Genomic DNA, 18461 nt, shown 5'->3' with positions numbered 1-18461 from the left:
CTCCGGAGACTCACTGCTGAACTCCGGCGCCTGGAAAGATTCAAGCCGAACTCCCTTCATCCTCAAGTCCTCTGAGCGACCGGCTGGTTCTGGATTTCCCTCCTGTTCCGCACTCGGTTCTTCTCTTTATTACCAGCTGATCCATTAATGAGCCCAAAGAAGGACAAACCAGAACCAAACATACGGTGAGCAAGAAACACAAAATATTCTTTATTAAATATACAAAATTTGTGAAACAGAATTGCATCACGGATTGTAAACGTTCCAGTGTGACACACTATCTGAAGCACACTCCCCCGGTTCCCCGGTTCCCCCGGTTCCCCCAGCGCCACCAGTCCAGAACCAAGTACAATCAACAGAAAGGGGGCGGAGAGGAGAGGCCTGGTGGGGGAGGGGTGTGTGTGTGTGTGTGTGTGTGTGTGTGTGTGTGTGTGTGTGTGTGTGTGTTGGGGGGGTGGAAGACGTGAGAGGACATGTGCCACATTTCTCTCCAGTCGCCGGCTCTCTGGGTTCTGCCGGGGTTCTGGACGCTCGTGGCGGCCCGGCGCCGGCGGCCCGGGGCTTCCGTCACAGAGCGAGTCCAAAGTGCGGCGCGGTGGGAAGCAGACCGAACTAACCGATCCTGGACAGACGGCGGCGGTCCAGTCGGAGTAGTGCAAGAACATCCAGACGCGGTTCTGGTGGCTTCGCATCGGAACACGGCGGCGGATCGATCGGCGCTACCGACTCGGCTTCAAGGCTTCGCGCTGAACGTTTTTCTTTTTGGCATTTCACAGGAAATCACTGTTACTACTTGAGTTCTACGGGTGTGCGTTCAGTCGATGGTGCAGTGACCTAAAGAACAGAGAAGCTTTCAGCGACCAGGCGGCTCTTCTACCTGCTCAGACCCGACGAGTCGAACCAAGAGCCGGGCTCCGAACGCACGCCAAGACGGGAGGAAAGTAAGGCAGCGATTGGTAACACCTGGAAGCAGCTGGAGCGGAAGCAGATGTGCCTGACACACACACACACACACACACACACACACACACACACACACACACACACACACACACACACAGCAGAACGGGCAGAACAGCAGTGAGGAAGAGAAACAGCGTTTTCCTGTGCACTGAAAAGAAAACCATCGCTGGCTGACTAAGAACACTTTAGAACATTCAGGAGCTCCCATCGGTTCCCAAGACCACGTGCACAGGTCATGTGCACGTGACCTGTGCACGTGACTAGGCCCATTTGGTTTGCAGGTTTCCAGAACAGGTCCGAGCCCGCGGCGTCAGTCCAGAACCGCTCCGGCGGATCGTCTGCTCGCTCCTCCACTCACAGCTCAATGACCGAGAAAGGTCAAAGTTCACGTGGCTGCAGCTGACACATCGGTATCACAGAGTGACATCAAACCTGACCTGAGTCCTGGAGCCAGGATGGAGTCACCATGGGGTGAAGATTAAGTTGGAGGTGGAGGAGGTGAAGATGGAGGAGATGGAGGGAGGTGGAGAAGGCAGAAGGGAGGTGGAGGAGGAGGAGGAGGAGGAGGGAAGAGGTGGAGGAGGAAGGAGGGAGGTGGAGGAGGAGGAGGAGGGAAGAGGTGGAGGAGAAAGGAGGGAGGTGGAGGAGGAGGAGGAGGGAAGAGGTGGAGGAGAAAGGAGGGAGGTGGAGGAGGAGGTGAAGATGGAGGAGATGGAGGGAGGTGGAGGAGGAGGAGGTGGAGTCCGCTGAAGTGACCTGTTCACCACTGATGACCAAACTCTTTGGCGCCACCTGGAGGCCAAAGCATGAATGATCCGGAATGAAGCCGTTCAATGCCATGTGACGTGTGTTTGCGATCGGGCCGTCGTCATGGTGATAAAAGAATCGGTTTGCTTTATCCTGACTCCAGAACGACTCAGCGTCCTCCATGCTAACTTCAAATTCAAAGTGAACTCTTTCCTCGGTCCACGGCGGACGCCGCTCAGCGTCAGAGGAGGAGGTCATGTGAGTCTGGAGAACCGGTCGATTGATCTGGCCTGGATGAAGCACAGGAAATGATTTAACCTGCATGAACTTCAAACCTGCTGCAGGAAACATTCTGACTTCCTTCAAACCTCCAAAATAAATCCTCATTTGAAAAGCAGCGGAATTGATCCGGTAACGAAGAGAGAGAACGACTGGAGGCGGATCAGTGAATGTCTGGACTGAGAAGATCTTCTGACGCTCGTCTAAATGCCAGAGACCTTTACTGGAGCTGCAACCAACCAATCAGAGCAGGCTGAGCTGACAGATCAGATGTTTTCTGATCTTCACAGCTCGTCCGCTGAGCTTTAGGGGGCAGCACTGAGCCACTGGAGCGCCGGTTCAACCGACACCACAGAGTGAAGAGGTCAAACCGCGATGCCGATGCTGCAGCGGCGGCCGGAGAACAGCTGGGAGGAGCAGGAGAGCCTGCAGACCAGGAAAACAGGAAACGGTGAGAAACCAGGAGCTGAGAGGAGCCAGCAGACTCCGCCCCCCAGCTGGAGGGGGAGGGGCTTTCTGCATGAAGGGAGGAGCTAACTGGACTGACGCCGTCCTGGACTGAAACGCCACAGATCTCTCTCTCTGTGATCAAGGTGACAGAAGCGATAAATAAGTGAGGTGAAAAGGAGTTCGGAAGGGTTCTACAGTCATCTGGGGTCCTGGACCCTCCGCCGGGCCGCCAGGACCTGAAAACAACCTGAGGACGCTACATTCAAAACCCTCCTACCAACCCTCGGGCAAAGGACCCAAACCCCCGAGCGAGGACCAAACCCAGACCCCCGGGTGAGGCCCGGCTCCGGGACGGCCTGCCGAGGCCCAAACATCCGATCGGTATCAAAAAGAGACGGCATAGCAGTGAAGAGACGAGGGATCTGCTGTGGAGGCTGCGGTGACCGGAGGCGGCGGCGGCGGCGGCGGCGGCCGACCCCCCCCCCGCCCGCCGTCACTTGAACTTGGAGCGGACTTGCAGGAGGGTGGGCTTCTGCTCCATGATGCGCACCAGCAGCGTGTCGATGTAGTCCTCCAGGTCCCGGACCTGAGGCTTCAGCCGCCGCAGCTCCAGCTCGCGCTTGGCCAGCAGGACCCTCTGCCGCTCCATCTGGACCCGCTGCAGGTCCAGGTCCCGCTCGCGCTGGACCAGCAGGGACACCAGCTCGCTGTGGGTCAGGTGGTAGTACGACCCCGCGCCTTCTGTCAGGGGCTGGAGGGGGGGGGGGGGGGGGGGGGAATGTGAGAAGAGGTTCTGTTCATAATTCATTAAGAAACTCTCGTCTTCCATCTTGTGTTTGACTCATTTTGGAAGATGGATCCAGTTTGTTGATCCAGTTTGTGGATCTAGTCTATGGATCAAGTTTGATTGACTTTGTGGATCAAGTGTGGATCTAGTTTGTGGATCAAGTTCATGGATCTAGTCTGTATATCAAGTGTTGATCCAGTCTGTGGATCGAGTCTGTGGATCGAGTTCATGGATCTAGTCTGTAGATCAAGTGTTGATCCAGTTTGTGGATCTAGTCTGTGGATCATATTTGTTGATCTAGTCTGTGGGTCTAATTTGTGGATCGAGTCTGTGATCACGTTTGTGGTTCTAGTCTGTGGATCATTGAAAAGTACAGAGATCTTGCAGCAGATTTGATTTTGGGTTTTTGGCGCTGAAGTGGCGTCGAGGCTGAAACATGGCTGAAGGCCGGAGACGAGCCAACAGCGGCGGACGGGGGTGTTTCTGTTCCTGCTGTCCTGCTGTCGCCGTGGTAACGGCAGCGGTTTGTGTTCACCACCTTTCATGAATCTAACCTGCGTCCCGTCTGGAGGCGGACTGTAAACCGATCGATCGCCGAGGAATGGATCGCCGGCCGTCCCGGCGGTTTACCTTCTTCCTGTCGGCGTCCGTCTCGCCCGCCGGGCCGCTCCGCCCCGGGTGGATGGTGGACTTCAGCTTCTCCAGGCCGGTGGCCAGCACTGACCGCTTCTCCTCCGGCGGCATGGCAGTGGTCAGCGGCTTCACCGGGTGGGGGCTGCTCCACCGCAACAACAGACACAAGCAGCGCCGGGGGTCAGAGGTCACGTCTGTCTGACTCTCAGAGAGAAAAGCTACAATCATCTTCAACAGTCAGAAACGGCGGTGGACTTCCTGTCAGTCACATGGGGAGCGACTGACAGCGGCGATGGAGGTTCTGGTCCGGATCCGGAGGGCCGTGATGAAGAAAGAGGTTAAAGAGTTAAAACATGAACCGTGTCGTCGTGGCGGCGGCGTCACAGCGTGGAGTTTTAGTGGGAGTTAATGAGGCGAACAGGGTGAAGCGGAGACGTCCAGCAGCCGACCTGACGGAGGCCGGACTCAAACACATCCTCCACGGCTCTCTGAACCGGTCCGGTCCGGTCCGGTCCGGTCCAGAAGACCCGGCTGGAGCCGCGAAGCTGAAATCCCCTCAAAACCTGAAGCTTCGTGACGTTCGGCGGTGAATCAGAAGAGCGTGAAACGTGTTTTCAGGCGCGGCGGAGAGGAAATGCCCTCAGTGGCAAAACAACAGCGCGACACCTCCTCCGGTCTGCAGCCCGCTGCAGCTGCTGCTGGAGGAGTGTGTCGCTGTGTGAGAACACTGCTCCTGAGGGCAGGGGGAGGGGTGTGTGTGTGTGTGTGTGTTGGGTGGGAGGGGGTGTGTGTGGTACCAATCGAGGGAAAATAATAACTGCTAATTGGCCTGAGGCTTTGTTTCCCCTCCTGTCACCAGAGCCAGGACACACAAGACACTGCACAATAACCTGTGTGTGTGTGTGTGTGTGTGTGTGTGTGTGTGTGTGTGTGTGTGTGTGTGTGTGTGTGTGTGTGTGAAGAAGAGGAGGAGCCCTGGCAGAGGGGCGGGCGGAAGCAGAGCGCCAGGAGAGGTTCCGCTCGGAGCTGCCGCAGCCTCACCTGTTCTGCCGCTGCGCCGCCGGCGGACGCCGCCGCTCCGCGTCCCGCGGCGTCGGCGCCGACACTGGAAGCACGCCGGGTGGAAACGTCGCCGGAGCGTCGGCGGGAGGAGGAAAGGCGGAGAGCGCTACGGGGGGGGTTAGAGGAGGAGCAGGGGGGGGGACGGAGGGAGGGTCTGCGCCCGGAAGAGCCACAGCCGAACCGCGGGCGGCGCCGGGGTCGCTCCCGAAAGAGGGTCGGAGGGCCCCGCCCAGCGCCGGAGCCAGAGCGCCCTCAGACCGGGAGCGCCGCAGCAAAGCCTCGTGGGAGAACGCAGCCTGCGGTTCCACGCCGCCCTCGCCGAGCGCCGCCGGTCTGCCGCTCCACGCCGCAGGAAGTGACCCCGGGCTCCGACCCCGGGACCCAGAGACGGGGCGTTTGGACCTGTCACCCCGAGACCCAGACGGGGCTCCTGAACCGTCCCGGCGGCTGGAGAACCGGTTTGGTTCTGACGTGCTCCAGGAAGGCGGGGCCTCACCGCTGTGGGAGTCCTGCGAGCCGCTGCGGCGGCGCCGGCGGCCGACGCCTGCCGGGGCGGCAGAACTTCCTGCGTCGCCGCTCAGTTCGGTGTGTGAGTCTCCGACAGAAGCCTCCTCACGGGAAGCGTCTGCCAAACGGCGCCGGAGCCGAGGGGGGGGAGGTCGGGAGGTGAACCGGCGCCGGACGGCTGTTCGCCGCGGCGCGGCAGCGCGCCGACGCCTCGCCGCTCGGTGCTGGAAGCAGACCGGTGTTCTGAACACCGGAGGAGTCGACTGTCCGACCGGCGGCTCCGGCGGTTCTTGGATCGGACGTCGTGGAAACGGGTTCCTGCCGTGAACGTGGAGCGGAGGACCGGTCCGAAGCCGATCCTCGGCTGCCGTCCCTCCCCAGGGAGGACTCGTCCACGCCCCGGACGCCGCCCTCAGTGTCCTCAGAGGACGACAGGACGGACAGGAAGTCCTCCTCTGCTGAACTGCCCAGACCCGAGGAAGTGACATCAGGAGAGCTGCTGCCGGGCGGCGCGGGGGCGGAGCCAGGGGGCGCGGGGGCGGAGTCACATGGCGCGGGGGCGGAGCCACACGGCGCCCACTGGACTCCGGCGGGACTGAGGTCTGGTCCGGCGCCGGCAGCATCCGGCTGCGGTTTGTGACTCTGGAAGTCTTTGAGTTCCGGGACCGTCTGGAGGAAGGGGGGCGGCGCCGTGGGGGGGCGGATCGCCCGGCTGGTGGCCGGACAGGCCTGAAGACGCGCCGCAGAGTCCCGACCAGCGCCCTCTGCTGGGGGGGGCTCGTCCTGCTCCCCGGGGGACTGGAGCCGGCCGGCTGCGAACGCCTCAAAGGACTCGTCCCAGTCCGAGTCCGGTTCCAGCTCCGCGGCGGACGCCAGCGGGTTGGACGAGCTCTCGAGGGACGTCTTCCGGCCGGGGACGGGAGGGAGGGGTCGTCTCCTCCCGGCGGACTCCTCCGAGACCGCCGGGCTGCTCCGGGTGGGGGCGGCCTCACCCGTCCGCGGGAAGAGCTGAGCTATGGGGGGCCGGGCGCTGGAAAGGAAGGGCAGAGGAGGCGGCGAGGGGAGGGGGGGCAGCGAGGGGAGGGGGGGCAGCGAGGGGAGGGGGGGCGGCGAGGGGAGGGGGGGTGGAGCGGTTAGCATCAGGTCATAGAACGGGTTCTGCTGCAGGAGGGAGAAGAAGGGGTTGTGGGGGGAGATGGGGGGCGGCGTGGTCTGTGGGGGGCAGAAGGGGTTAGTGTGGTGCAGACTGGGAACCCCAGAGGGAGGAGCTACAGCAGAGGGGGGGTTCGGTGGAGGAGGGGTCTCCACCGGGCTGTGAAAGGAAGGAAGGACACAGTCCTGGAGATTAGTTCAGACGTCTGAAACATTCCCTCCACCTCCTCCAGACGGCGCCAGAGAGCACAGCGGGGTCTCGTCCCTGGATCCCGCTGAACTATATGGACTCACTCTGCTCCGGGAGGTCCCGTTTCCACGGCAACCATCTCAAGTGAAAAGGTTCAAACCACGGTCGAGTTTCATGTGTCTGTTTACACGACAACGGAGCTCAGAGCCGCTGAAACAGCAACCGCAGGTGGAACTTTCTGAAAACACTCGGGCTCAGTCGCCATGGAAACGAGACGTTCTGGTAACATTTTCTCAGTCGCCATGGAAACGAGACGTTCTGGTAACATTTTCTCAGTCACCATGGAAACGAGACGTTCTGGTAACAGTCCGGTCCCAGTAGTTTTAGAGTGACAGCCACCATAACGACAGTCTGTCTGCTGTTCTGTCCACAGGAATGTCTGAGTTCTCCACTGTTAATGTTCATTACAGAAACAGCACCAACACGTTTTCAGTGTTTCTGTCGCTGCCGTGGAAACGAGAAACGCTGTGTGAGCAGACCTTCAGTCTGTACAGAGAAACTAACAAGTTGTCAACAAATCTGCAGGCGTCACTGTGGAGAGAGTGTGTCCAGGTGTGTGTGTCCAGGTGTGTGTGTGTCCAGGTGTGTGTGTCCAGGTGTGTGTGTGTCCAGGTGTGTGTGTCCAGGTGTGTGTGTGTCCAGGTGTGTGTCCAGGTGTGTGTCCAGGTGTGTGTTCCCAGGTGTGTGTTCAGGTGTGTGTTCCCAGGTGTGTGTCCAGGTGTGTGTTCCCAGGTGTGTGTTCAGGTGTGTGTCCAGGTGTGTGTGTAGATGTGTGTGTTCTTTGTGTCTCACCTGGGTTTGCTGTGCGAGTCCCTGGATCCGAACCAGGCCTTGTGTTTGTCCGGCGCCGGTCCAGCCGGACCGGGACCCGTGGGGTCCTCCTCCAGCTGCTGGTCGCTCAGCAGGGGGCCGCTCCTCTCCAGCGCCGCGGCGATGGCGGCCTTCTCCTCCTCGCCGGGCTTGTCGAAGGACCAGCGGCGGCCGTCCCCCGCGGGCCCGCCGGCGCCGGGGGGGCCGACGGCGGCGGACGGCCGCAGCCTGAGGTTCTGCAGGGACGTGGACAGAGGCAGGGACTTGTGCAGGAGTCCCAGGCCCAGAGAACCCGCCGGGGGTCCGGGGGCGGGGTCGGGGGGTCGGGCGGGGCCCGCATGGCTTCCGTTGACGCAGACCGGCTGGCGAGGGACGGCGATGGAGATCTCACCGGCCTCGTCCCCAAACTCACCCTGGACAGAGGACGACTTGGGGGACGTGTTGGCGGTGTGCTCTGCAAAGACCAGACGGTGACAGACCGTCAGAGGGACTGTCGTCCCGGCAGGACGTCCCGGCAGGACGGGGTCGTCCCGGCAGGACGGGGACAGCGCTGGGCCTCCGGGGCCGTCGGGCGGACTCACCTGGGCTGTTGTCCGCCGTCAGGTTGCTGCTGTTGCTGGGGGAGTTGGACAGGTCGGAGACCACCACGCTGATGCCGGCGGTGGGACTGAGGCTGCCCCCCCGGGACGAGGACTCGCTGCTCTCGGAGCCCAGGGACGTGCTGGAGCGCGTGTCCGAGGACTTGCGCAGCTTCCCCCTCAGGAAGAAGGTCCTCATCTTGCTGCGCCGCGCCTCGCCGCCCTCGTCGTCCTCGTAGTCCTCCTCGCCGCCGCCGTCGCTCGGCAGGCGCTGCCGCATGCGGTACAGCGAGCCGTAGCCGCCCGGCAGCACGGCCGAGGACGCGTCCTTGTCCCCGGACCGCCGCTTGCCCCTCATGTGCTCCTTCAGCTTGCTGAAGGTGGAGGCGCTCTTGTCCTTCATCACCAGGTCGTACATGCTGGCCGTCAGGTTGTTCCGGGTGAACTGGACGCTCACCTGGATCTCCCCGCGCTCCTTCTCCTTCTTCCCCGTCTTGGAGTTGAGTCTGTACCACCTGAAACACACCGAGCGCCGTCTTCAGACCAAACCACCCATCATCGACAACTCGCGGTTCTCACCCCTCGTCCCCGAAGACTCAATCGGTCATTTGCCAGGTTTACTCTGCAAGACTTTAAACTGTGGCGTCAAAATCAAATCAAGGAAAAATCACCGTTCTGAAACAGCAGCAGAGCCGAGAGAAAGAGCACTGTGATCGGGAAGTCAAGCTTCATGTTGTCACCACAAACTGTCTTTAATGCAGAACCTCAAACTGCAACAGATCCTGCTTTGATCTTCATTGATCAGGTCTGAGTTGATCGGTTCTGACATTGACAGTACAGGTTGCTCTGTAGTTTGGGTAGTCAGTGAAGCTCTGTAGTTACTGCTTCTTTCCAGTAGGGGGGGCACTTCAGTTTTCCAAAACTGAATTAAAGGCAATTTGAGAGTTCAGATCATGTTTTCTCTAAATGTTTTCCACTCAGATGGAAAAACGTCACGGTTCCTCTTCAGCGTCTGTTCTTCGGTCGTTTGGTCAGTATCTGGGCCGCTTCAGGACCAGGTCCTCGGTCAGTATCTGGGCCGCTTCAGGACCAGGTCCTCGGTCAGTATCTGGGCCGCTTCAGGACCAGATCCTCGGTCAGTATCTGGGCCGCTTCAGGACCGGGTCCTCACTCAGTATCTGGGCTGCTTCAGGACCAGGTCCTCGGTCAGTATCTGGGCCGCTTCAGGACCGGGTCCTCACTCAGTATCTGGGCTGCTTCAGGACCAGGTCCTCACTCAGTATCTGGGCTGCTTCAGGACCAGGTCCTCGGTCAGTATCTGGGCCGCTTCAGGACCAGGTCCTCGGTCAGTATCTGGGCCGCTTCAGGACCAGGTCCTCGGTCAGTATCTGGGCTGCTTCAGGACCAGGTCCTCGGTCAGTATCTGGGCTGCTTCAGGACCGGGTCCTCACTCAGTATCTGGGCTGCTTCAGGACCAGGTCCTCGGTCAGGTGGTTTCAGCTGTCGTGTTTCTGCTTCAGGTTCATGTTCGAGCCGTTCCTTCATTTCTTTCCCTATTTCTTTTACTCAGTTGTTGCTGAACCAGGACCAGAACCAGGACCAGAACCAGGACCAGAGCCAGAATTTCCACTCCCTACACGGACTTCAACTTCCTCATTGCTCCCACCAAAATAAAAGCCTCCTGGGTAATAAACCAGAGAGTAAAATAACCAGGACATGTCAGCGACCTCTGACCTCAGAGTCCACTGCTGATACAGAGGTGATGGAGAGTTAACTGTCCTGAGATCATGCGGCGAATGAATGAATGAATGGAAGAAAGAAAGCCACTTTATTCAGTAAAGAATAAAGGAGTGGAAACAGACTGACGCGGTGAAGAATCAAAGAGAGAGGAGTTCAAACAGGAAGTGAAACGCGGGGCTTCCTGTGCTCCGGGGTTCAGACCGGACGTCAAACGAGCGAACAGGAAGTGAAACACGGCCTCCAGACGGGGCTTCCTGTGCTCCGGGGTTCAGACCGGATGTTCAGCGTCTGCTGCGACGGTTCAGGGAGTCCAGACTTCCCAGAATCCTCTGAGGCGCCCGGTTTGGCTCATTGGACCCTGAAGCAGGACCAGCGAGCGTCCGGCCTCCATCAGCTGACGGCCTCCACCCGCACGCCAACCACGCCACCGCAGCCCCACCCGTCGCTGCTCAGAGGCTTCTGGACTTCCTGTCTTCACAGCCGGGGTTTCACTGCGTCACCGCAGAGCAGAGCCGCTTCCTGCCCCAAGAGCCCTGCAGGCCGGGGCAGGTTCATGTGTTCATCAGATCAGCTGCAGGCCGGGGCAGGTTCATGTGTTCATCAGATCAGCTGCAGGCCGGGGCAGGTTCATGTGTTCATCAGATCAGCTGCAGGCCGGGGCAGGTTCATGTGTTCATCAGATCAGCGGCGATCATGTTGGTTTCAAATAGAACCCGCAGTCATTTAGAACCCAGCAGAACCCAGTAGAACCCAGTAGAACCCAGCAGAACCCAGTAGAACCCAGCAGAACCCAGTAGAACCCAGCAGAACCCAGCAGGACCCAGCAGGACCCAGCAGAACCCAGCAGGACCCAGCAGAACCCAGCAGAACCCAGCAGAACCCAGCAGAACCCAGTAGAACCCAGCAGAACCCAGCAGAACCCAGTAGAACCCAGCAGAACCCAGCAGAACCCAGGAGAACCCAGCAGAATCCAGCAGAACCCAGCAGAACCCAGCAGAACCCAGCAGAACCCAGCAGAAGCCATTCAAAATGCTGATTCTCAGAGTGTAAACAAACATAAAGGTCCTGGTTCCAGACCAGGTCCTGGTCTCTGGCTCTGGTTCTTCTGGACCAGACTCTGATCTTTACATTGATTTGATTTCAGGGGTTAAAGTTAAGCATCGATCAGCCAATCACAGCTGCTCCTCTGCCCAGGTGGTGCGGTCATGTGACAGGCTGGACCAATCACATCACACCAGAGTCCAGTATGGAGACGACCTGCTGGAGGCTTCAGAACGCTGCGGTGACGTCACGGTAGCCCCGCCCACCTTTATATGCAGCCAGTGAGAACGCTGTGGGGGACGCTGCGTTAGCTCCGCCTCTTCTGGCCTTTTTAACCCTTCGGTTCTCCTCCACCTGCCACTGACCCTGGGAGTCCAGGGAGCAGAGGGAGCAGAGGGAGGGGGGGGATGGGTGGAGCAGGTGGAGCAGGTGGAGCAGGTGGAGCTCAGCACATCGATCGGACAGATGCTGCTTTCATTCCCTCATCCTGATACTGATGAGTTAAAGAGGTGGAGGAGGAGCTTGACACCACCCAGGTGTTCACATGATGAACATTTAATCACATCAAATACACCTGCCGCTCCACCCAATGCTCCACCCACTGCTCCACCCGCTGCTCCACCTGCTGACGGGTCAGATCCTCTGAGACTCCGGTCAGACTAGAAACCAGCAATGATCCAACAACAGTCCTTCTCCTCCTCCACCCGACTCCTCCTCTTCCTCCTCCTCCACCCGACTCCTCCTCTTCCTCCTCCTCCACCCGTCCTGGTTTTAGTGGTTCTTATTTAGGACTCCAGCTCAGAGCAGAATCTGCTTCTGTCGGCTGAACCCTCCTCTTCCTCCTCCTCCTCTTCCTCCTCTTCCTCTTCCTCCTCTTCCTCCTCCTCCTCCTCTTCTTCGTCCTCCTCCTCTTCCTCCTCCTCCTCCTCCTCTTCCTCCTCCTCCTCCTCCTCCTCCTCTTCCTCCTCCTCTTCCTCTGCTGTTCTGTTCATTTCTTGCTCCTGAGTCTCAGAATAACCCGACAAGAACAACTGTGAGCTTGAAGAAAAGGACAAAAGCCTAAAAGCAGAATCTGCTGAGGAAGAGTCCAGGACAGACCCAGCAAGACCCAGATCCACCAGGAACTGGATCCACCAGGACCCAAACCCAGCAGGACCCAAACCCTGCAGGACCCGGACAAACCGGGCTCAGTGACTCTGCAGGGCTTTAAATATCCAGTGAAGGCCTGTGCAGCACAGCCCTCCTCCACCTCCTCCACCCCCCCACCCCCCTCTACCCCCCACCTCCTCCACCCCCCCTCCACCCCCCACCTCCTCCACCTCCTCCACCCCCCTCCACCCCCCACCTCCTCCACCTCCTCCACCCCCCCACCCCCCTCCACCCCCCACCTCCTCCACCCCCCTCCACCCCCCACCTCCTCCACCTCCTCCACCCCCCTCCACCACATTCCGTCAGGACCTCAGGAATTTTGGAGAGTTCTGTTTTATTGTCATAAACAATCCGGTTCCGGTGATGCAGAGCAGGACTGAAGATCTGCTTTCACATCTTACAAAACAGGAAACCACAACACTCCACCCCACCTCCTAGACCCCCCACCCCCGATCCTCCACCCCCCCCGACCCCGATCCTCCACCCCTCCGCCCCCGATCCTCCACCCCTGCTGAAGTCACAGCAGAGCGCCGTCTCGACCTGTTTGAGGCTTCAGACAGACAGAAGAATGGAATTCACCTGCCTCCCAAGACCACCACCCAGAGACCACCACCCAGAGACCACCACCCAGAGACCACCGCCTGGGACCACCACCCAGAGACCACCGCCCAGAGACCACCGCCTGGGACCACCACCCAGAGACCACCACCCAGAGACCACCACCCAGAGACCACCGCCTGGGACCACCACCCAGAGACCACCACCCAGAGACCACCGCCTGGGACCACCACCCAGAGACCACCACCCAGAGACCACCACCCAGAGACCACCACCTGGGACCACCACCCAGAGACCACCGCCTGGGACCACCACCCAGAGACCACCGCCCAGAGACCACCACCCAGAGACCACCACCCAGAGACCACCGCCTGGGACCACCACCCAGAGACCACCGCCTGGGACCACCACCCAGAGACCACCACCCAGAGACCACCACCTGGGACCACCACCCAGAGACCACCGCCTGAGACCACCACCCAGAGACCACCGCCTGGGACCACCACCCAGAGACCACCGCCCAGAGACCACCACCCAGAGACCACCACCCAGAGACCACCACCCAGAGACCACCGCCTGGGACCACCACCCAGAGACCACCACCCAGAGACCACCACCTGGGACCACCACCCAGAGACCACCGCCTGAGACCACCACCCAGAGACCACCGCCTGGGACCACCACCCAGAGACCACCGCCTGAGACCACCACCCAGAGACCACCACCTGGGACCACCACCCAGAGACCACCACCCAGAGATCACCGCCTGGGACCACCACCCAGAGACCACCGCCTGGGACCACCACCCAGAGACCACCGCCTGAGACCACCACCCAGAGACCACCACCTGGGACCACCACCCCAGGCAAGGGTCCGTCCTGATACTCTGAGACTAAAGGGTCCAGGGTCCAGGTCCTGACCCGCCAGAGCCAGATACCAGCAGCAGCCTCACAGACTCCGGCCTGTTCTGAGCCTCCACCCGTCCGGTTGGAGCAGAACTCTGAAGAACCCGTCTGGACGAGCCAGGAGCACCAAGAGGAAACGGTGAGGTTTCATCATGGCTGACAGACGGAGAGAGACAGCAGCTCTGCACTCTTCAACAACGGCTGGAACCATTGACGAGCTGGTTACTCCTGGAGAGCACCGAGAACCGAGTCCAGACCTGCCAGGCGTGACGGATCGGCCCCGTCAAAACCGCTTCGGCCTCATTGGGAGCTTTTTCCTGAATCAGGCCAGCAAGTCCTCCAGGAGCAGCCTGGGCCGAGCTGGAACCCTGGCCCGGTTCCTCCGTCCCGTCCAGGAGGAGCAGAGACACGGTCCACATGAGGACGAGTTCCCCTGGCTGGAGAACCAACACAGCAGGTACGGTACCGAGAACCGTCACAACAGGTACGGTACCGAGAACCGTCACAACAGGTACGGTACCGAGAACCGTCACAACAGGTACGGTACCGAGAACCGTCACAACAGGTACGGTACCGAGAACCGTCACAACAGGTACGGTACCGAGAACCGTCACAACAGGTACGGTACTGACACACCAGACGGCGCGGATCACCAGCGCTCCAACCAGGACGCAGTGATCAGCTGTTTACAGTGTTCTGTTCTCCAGGTTCTCCACTGTTCCTGCTGTTCCTGCTGCTGGAACAACATAAAAACTGTCCATCATTTTCTGGTTCTGTGCAGACGCTGTTTTAAGAACGTTGCCGTGGAAACGAGAACCTTCCAGAAACAACGCTGTTTGGGAAACTAAACGAGTTCATCTGAGACACACACACACACACACACACACACACACACACACACACACACACACACACACCACACACACACACACACACACACACACACCACACACACACACACACACACACACACACACACACACACACCACACACACACACACACACACACACACACACACACACAGCTGTGCTCTCGTCCCTCTTCAGGCCGGAGAGCTCACGGCAGCTCGGCTGCTGACTGGCAGCGTTCTCTGGTTTTTGGCGGTTCTGGTAGTGTTCTCGGGTTTTTGGCGGTTCTGGCAGCGTTCTCGGGTTTTTGGCGGTTCTGGCAGCGTTCTCTGGTTTTTGGTGGTTCTGGCAGCGTTCTCTGGTTTTTGGCGGTTCTGGCAGCGTTCTCGGGTTTTTGGCGGTTCTGGCAGCGTTCTCGGGTTTTTGGCGGTTCTGGCAGCGTTCTCGGGTTTTTGGCGGTTCTGGCAGCGTTCTCGGGTTTTTGGCGGTTGTGGTAGTGTTCTCGGGTTTTTGGCGGTTCTGGCAGCGTTCTCGGGTTTTTGGCGGTTCTGGCAGCGTTCTCTGGTTTTTGGTGGTTCTGGCAGCGTTCTCGGGTTTTTGGCGGTTCTGGCAGCGTTCTCTGGTTTTTGGCGGTTCTGGCAGCGTTCTCGGGTTTTTGGCGGTTCTGGCAGCGTTCTCTGGTTTTTGGCGGTTCTGGCAGCGTTCTCGGGTTTTTGGTGGTTCTGGCAGCGTTCTCGGGTTTTTGGCGGTTCTGGTAGTGTTCTCGGGTTTTTGGCGGTTCTGGCAGCGTTCTCGGGTTTTTGGCGGTTCTGGCAGCGTTCTCGGGTTTTTGGCGGTTCTGGCAGCGTTCTTGGGTTTTTGGCGGTTCTGGCAGCGTTCTCGGGTTTTTGGCGGTTCTGGCAGCGTTCTCAGGTTCTTCCTCCTGACAGATCTGGAGGGGAATTCACCCAAACGCCCACTTTTCTAGTCATCTGTTCCACGCCGGTGAATCAACACGCAGCTGGATGAGTTCCAGTTCTAGACCATCTGGGGTCCTTGAAGGTTCCGTAAAGCTTCCTCTATCAGGAGAACTTTCATTGAGAAACTTTGGAAATGTGGAGGAACATCTGCGGCGTGTTCGGGTCAGACGGAGGAGGTTCCACCTTCTGTGTTCTGTCACTGATGACCTCCAGTGTTCTGACGGTTCTGCTGGTTCTGAGAGGAGTTCCTGGTCAGTCCGTCTCTGATTGGACAGTCAGACGGTGGAAGCAGCCACAGTGACGACTCTTCTCCACTTCCAGGAAGTTCAAGAACTGTGTTCAGGTCCTGAAGAGTTTCAGTAAAGAGATCAGATAAACTCCAGATCGATGCTGAATGTATCAGCAGACAGTAAAGTCCAGAAAAGAAGAATCCATAAAATAAGAGTCATTATTGCCACAAGTCGTAGTTAAACTACCGGTCGGACAGTTTGATCCGGGCTCAGGATCAAGACTGATCCAGTTCTCTTTAGAGCCTCAGAACCAGACGGAACCTTGGGTCTGGAGGTTAACGGCTCTGAAGCTGAACCTGAAGCTGAAGGACTTCAGGCTCTGAAGAGACGAAACGTGTCCAGCAGAGACTCCCCGGTCTCAGTCCAGGATCAGGACCCTTCAGCACCGTACCAACTCTCACCCTGAAAACATCTGGAACGTTCCTCATGCAGGTCGACCAGTCGAACCGAGAGCAAAGACGCGGGAGATATGGCCTGAACGTCATCCTCCTCCACCTCCACCCGCCTCCACCCCCTTTAGCTTGGTGATGTGGCGAGCCGGAGCCTGGGCCGCTTCCGGCCCACGGGCCTCATATTTGACACCATTGTGTCTTTACTGTCCGAAACATCAGGAACCTGAAAACCACAACCTGATCCCTGTTCTGGGGGGCGGAGCCTGTGGAACAACACGGAACCTAAAAATACCAGGAAGCTCTAGAACCATGACACTGATAATCTGAGATAATCTGATCCCTGGATGAGGATTAATCCCTGAGAGAGCCTCGATACAAAACAACAGGAGGAGGAGGAGAGGAGAGGAGAGAGGAGGAGAGGAGAGAGGAGGAGAGGGAAGAGGAGGAGAGGAGGAGGAGGAGAGGAGAGAGGAGGAGAGGGAAGAGGAGGAGAGGAGGAGGAGGAGAGGAGAGAGGAGGAGAGGGAAGAGGAGGAGAGGAGGAGGAGGAGAGGGAAGAGGAGGAGAGGAGGAGAGGAGAGAGGAGGAGAGGGAAGAGGAGGAGAGGAGGAGGAGGAGGAGGAGAGGAGGAGAGGGAAGAGGAGGAGAGGAGGAGGAGGAGGAGGAGAGGAGGAGAGGGAAGAGGAGGAGAGGAGGAGGATTAATCCCTGAGAGAGCCTCGATACAAAACAACAGGAGGAGGAGAGGAGAAGAGAGAGGAGGATGAGGAGGAGAAGAAAAGGAGGATGAGGAGGATGAGGAGCAGAGTTCAGGGCAGGATTGTGTGTCGGTGATGCAGCATCTGACTTTGTTTGTGTTTCACAACAACATGAAGCAAGAGGAGGAACAGAGGAGCAGGGTCTGGAGGACAGGAGGGGGACAGGAGGGGGACAGGAGGAGGACAGGAGGGGGACAGGAGGAGGACAGGAGGGGGACAGGAGGGGGACAGGGGGAGGACAGGAGGAGGACATGGGGGGAACATGGGGGGAACATGAAGCCTCCACTGCCTGATCAAACCCCGCACCGAGCCCCCGCCAGCCGGGCGTTTGGCTCGTGCAGTGGACGCTCCGCCGCAGCGGGACTCACTGGTTCTTCCCGCTCCGGGCGTCGTGGAAGACTCTGTCCAGGCGGACCGCCGCCTGTCCCAGGAAGACGTCCATGCCGATGAGCGCGCGGTGCATGACGGTGAGCAGCAGCTCGGCGCCCCGCGCCCCGGCCGAGCCCCCCCCCCGCCGGGCCGCCGCTCTGCAGCGCGCCGGGCTGCAGCTCGAAGCTGCACTCCTCGCGCCACTCGGGCTCGGTGGTCTTCTCCGCCACGCCGGTGCAGTACTTCTCCTTGCCCAGCTGGATGATGGTGTACACGTCGCTGGTCCCGTGCTTGCCTTTGCCCCGCAAGCCCCTGCCCCGCAGCACCGTCACCTGCACGCTGGTCGGGAGCCATTTCTGCTCCTCCTCCACGGTGAGGGAGGACATGTCCGCGTCCCCGCCGCGGCGACGGAGCTCCGGCTGGAGACGAGGCCGCCGAGGGGCGCGGTGCCGCCGGTGTCCGCCTGTCCCGCTCCGGCCGCGGGTCACATCAGCTCCGGGCCGCCGGCCGGTGCCGCATTACGGCTTCCGTCTCCTCTGCGAAGTTTCCGGTGCGTCGCTGGTTCGCCGCCTGGTTCGCTGCCTGGCGCTGCGGCTCCTCGGTGCCTCTGCGGCAGCGGCGGCTGCTGCAGCGTCCGTCCCGCAGCGTCCCGCAGCGTCCCGCAGCGTCCCGGCTCCGCTCGGCTCCGCTCCCCCAGCCTGAGGGCCTGTCTGCGGGCAGCGACGTCACGGAGCCCCCCTCCCCGCTGGACCAGGAAGTTCAGCCGAGGAAGAGGAGGGGGGGGGGGGGGGGGGGGGGGGGGCAGGAAGTTCAGCTGGTTGTTTTTTTGTTTTGTTTTGTTTTGTTTTTTGTTTTTTGTTTTTTTGTTTTTTGTTTTTTGTTGTTGTTGTTTTTGTGGGAGGTGGGAGTTTTCTTCATTAATAGATGTCCAACATGAACCATGTTTTCTCTAACATCTGGATGGAGGGATGATGGAGGGATGGGTGGATGATGGGTGGAGGGATGGAAGGATTAATGGGTGGATGGATCAATAGAGGATGGATGATAGATGGTGGATGATGGATGGAGGGATGGAGGAATGGGTGGATGGATGGATGTATAGATGGGTGGATGATGGATGGATGGGTGGATGGATGATGGAGGGATGGGTGGATGGATGGAGGATGGATGGATAGATGGGTGGATGATAGATGGATGGCGGGATGGGTGAATAATGGATGGAGGAGGGATGGAT

The 18461-nt window shown here is 59.4% G+C and overlaps 1 protein-coding gene across 1 annotated transcript; it reads right to left on the bottom strand.

Moving 5' to 3' along the window:
• Window positions 1-1577: 1577 nt before the first annotated feature.
• Window positions 1578-17960, bottom strand: rab11fip5a (RAB11 family interacting protein 5a (class I)). The gene is given in 6 exon segments (XM_030087194.1): window positions 1578-3190; window positions 3857-4001; window positions 7623-8094; window positions 8222-8733; window positions 17227-17369; window positions 17371-17960. Coding segments are annotated over 6 exon segments (1773 nt in total). The 5' UTR covers window positions 17614-17960; the 3' UTR covers window positions 1578-2932.
• Window positions 17961-18461: the final 501 nt, after the last annotated feature.

Source organism: Salarias fasciatus, unplaced genomic scaffold (genome assembly GCF_902148845.1).
Source record: "Salarias fasciatus unplaced genomic scaffold, fSalaFa1.1, whole genome shotgun sequence".
NCBI classification, from domain to species: domain Eukaryota; kingdom Metazoa; phylum Chordata; class Actinopteri; order Blenniiformes; family Blenniidae; genus Salarias; species Salarias fasciatus.
The sequence above is the reverse complement of the archived record's forward strand: the minus strand, read 5'-3'. Positions and strand labels throughout refer to the sequence as shown.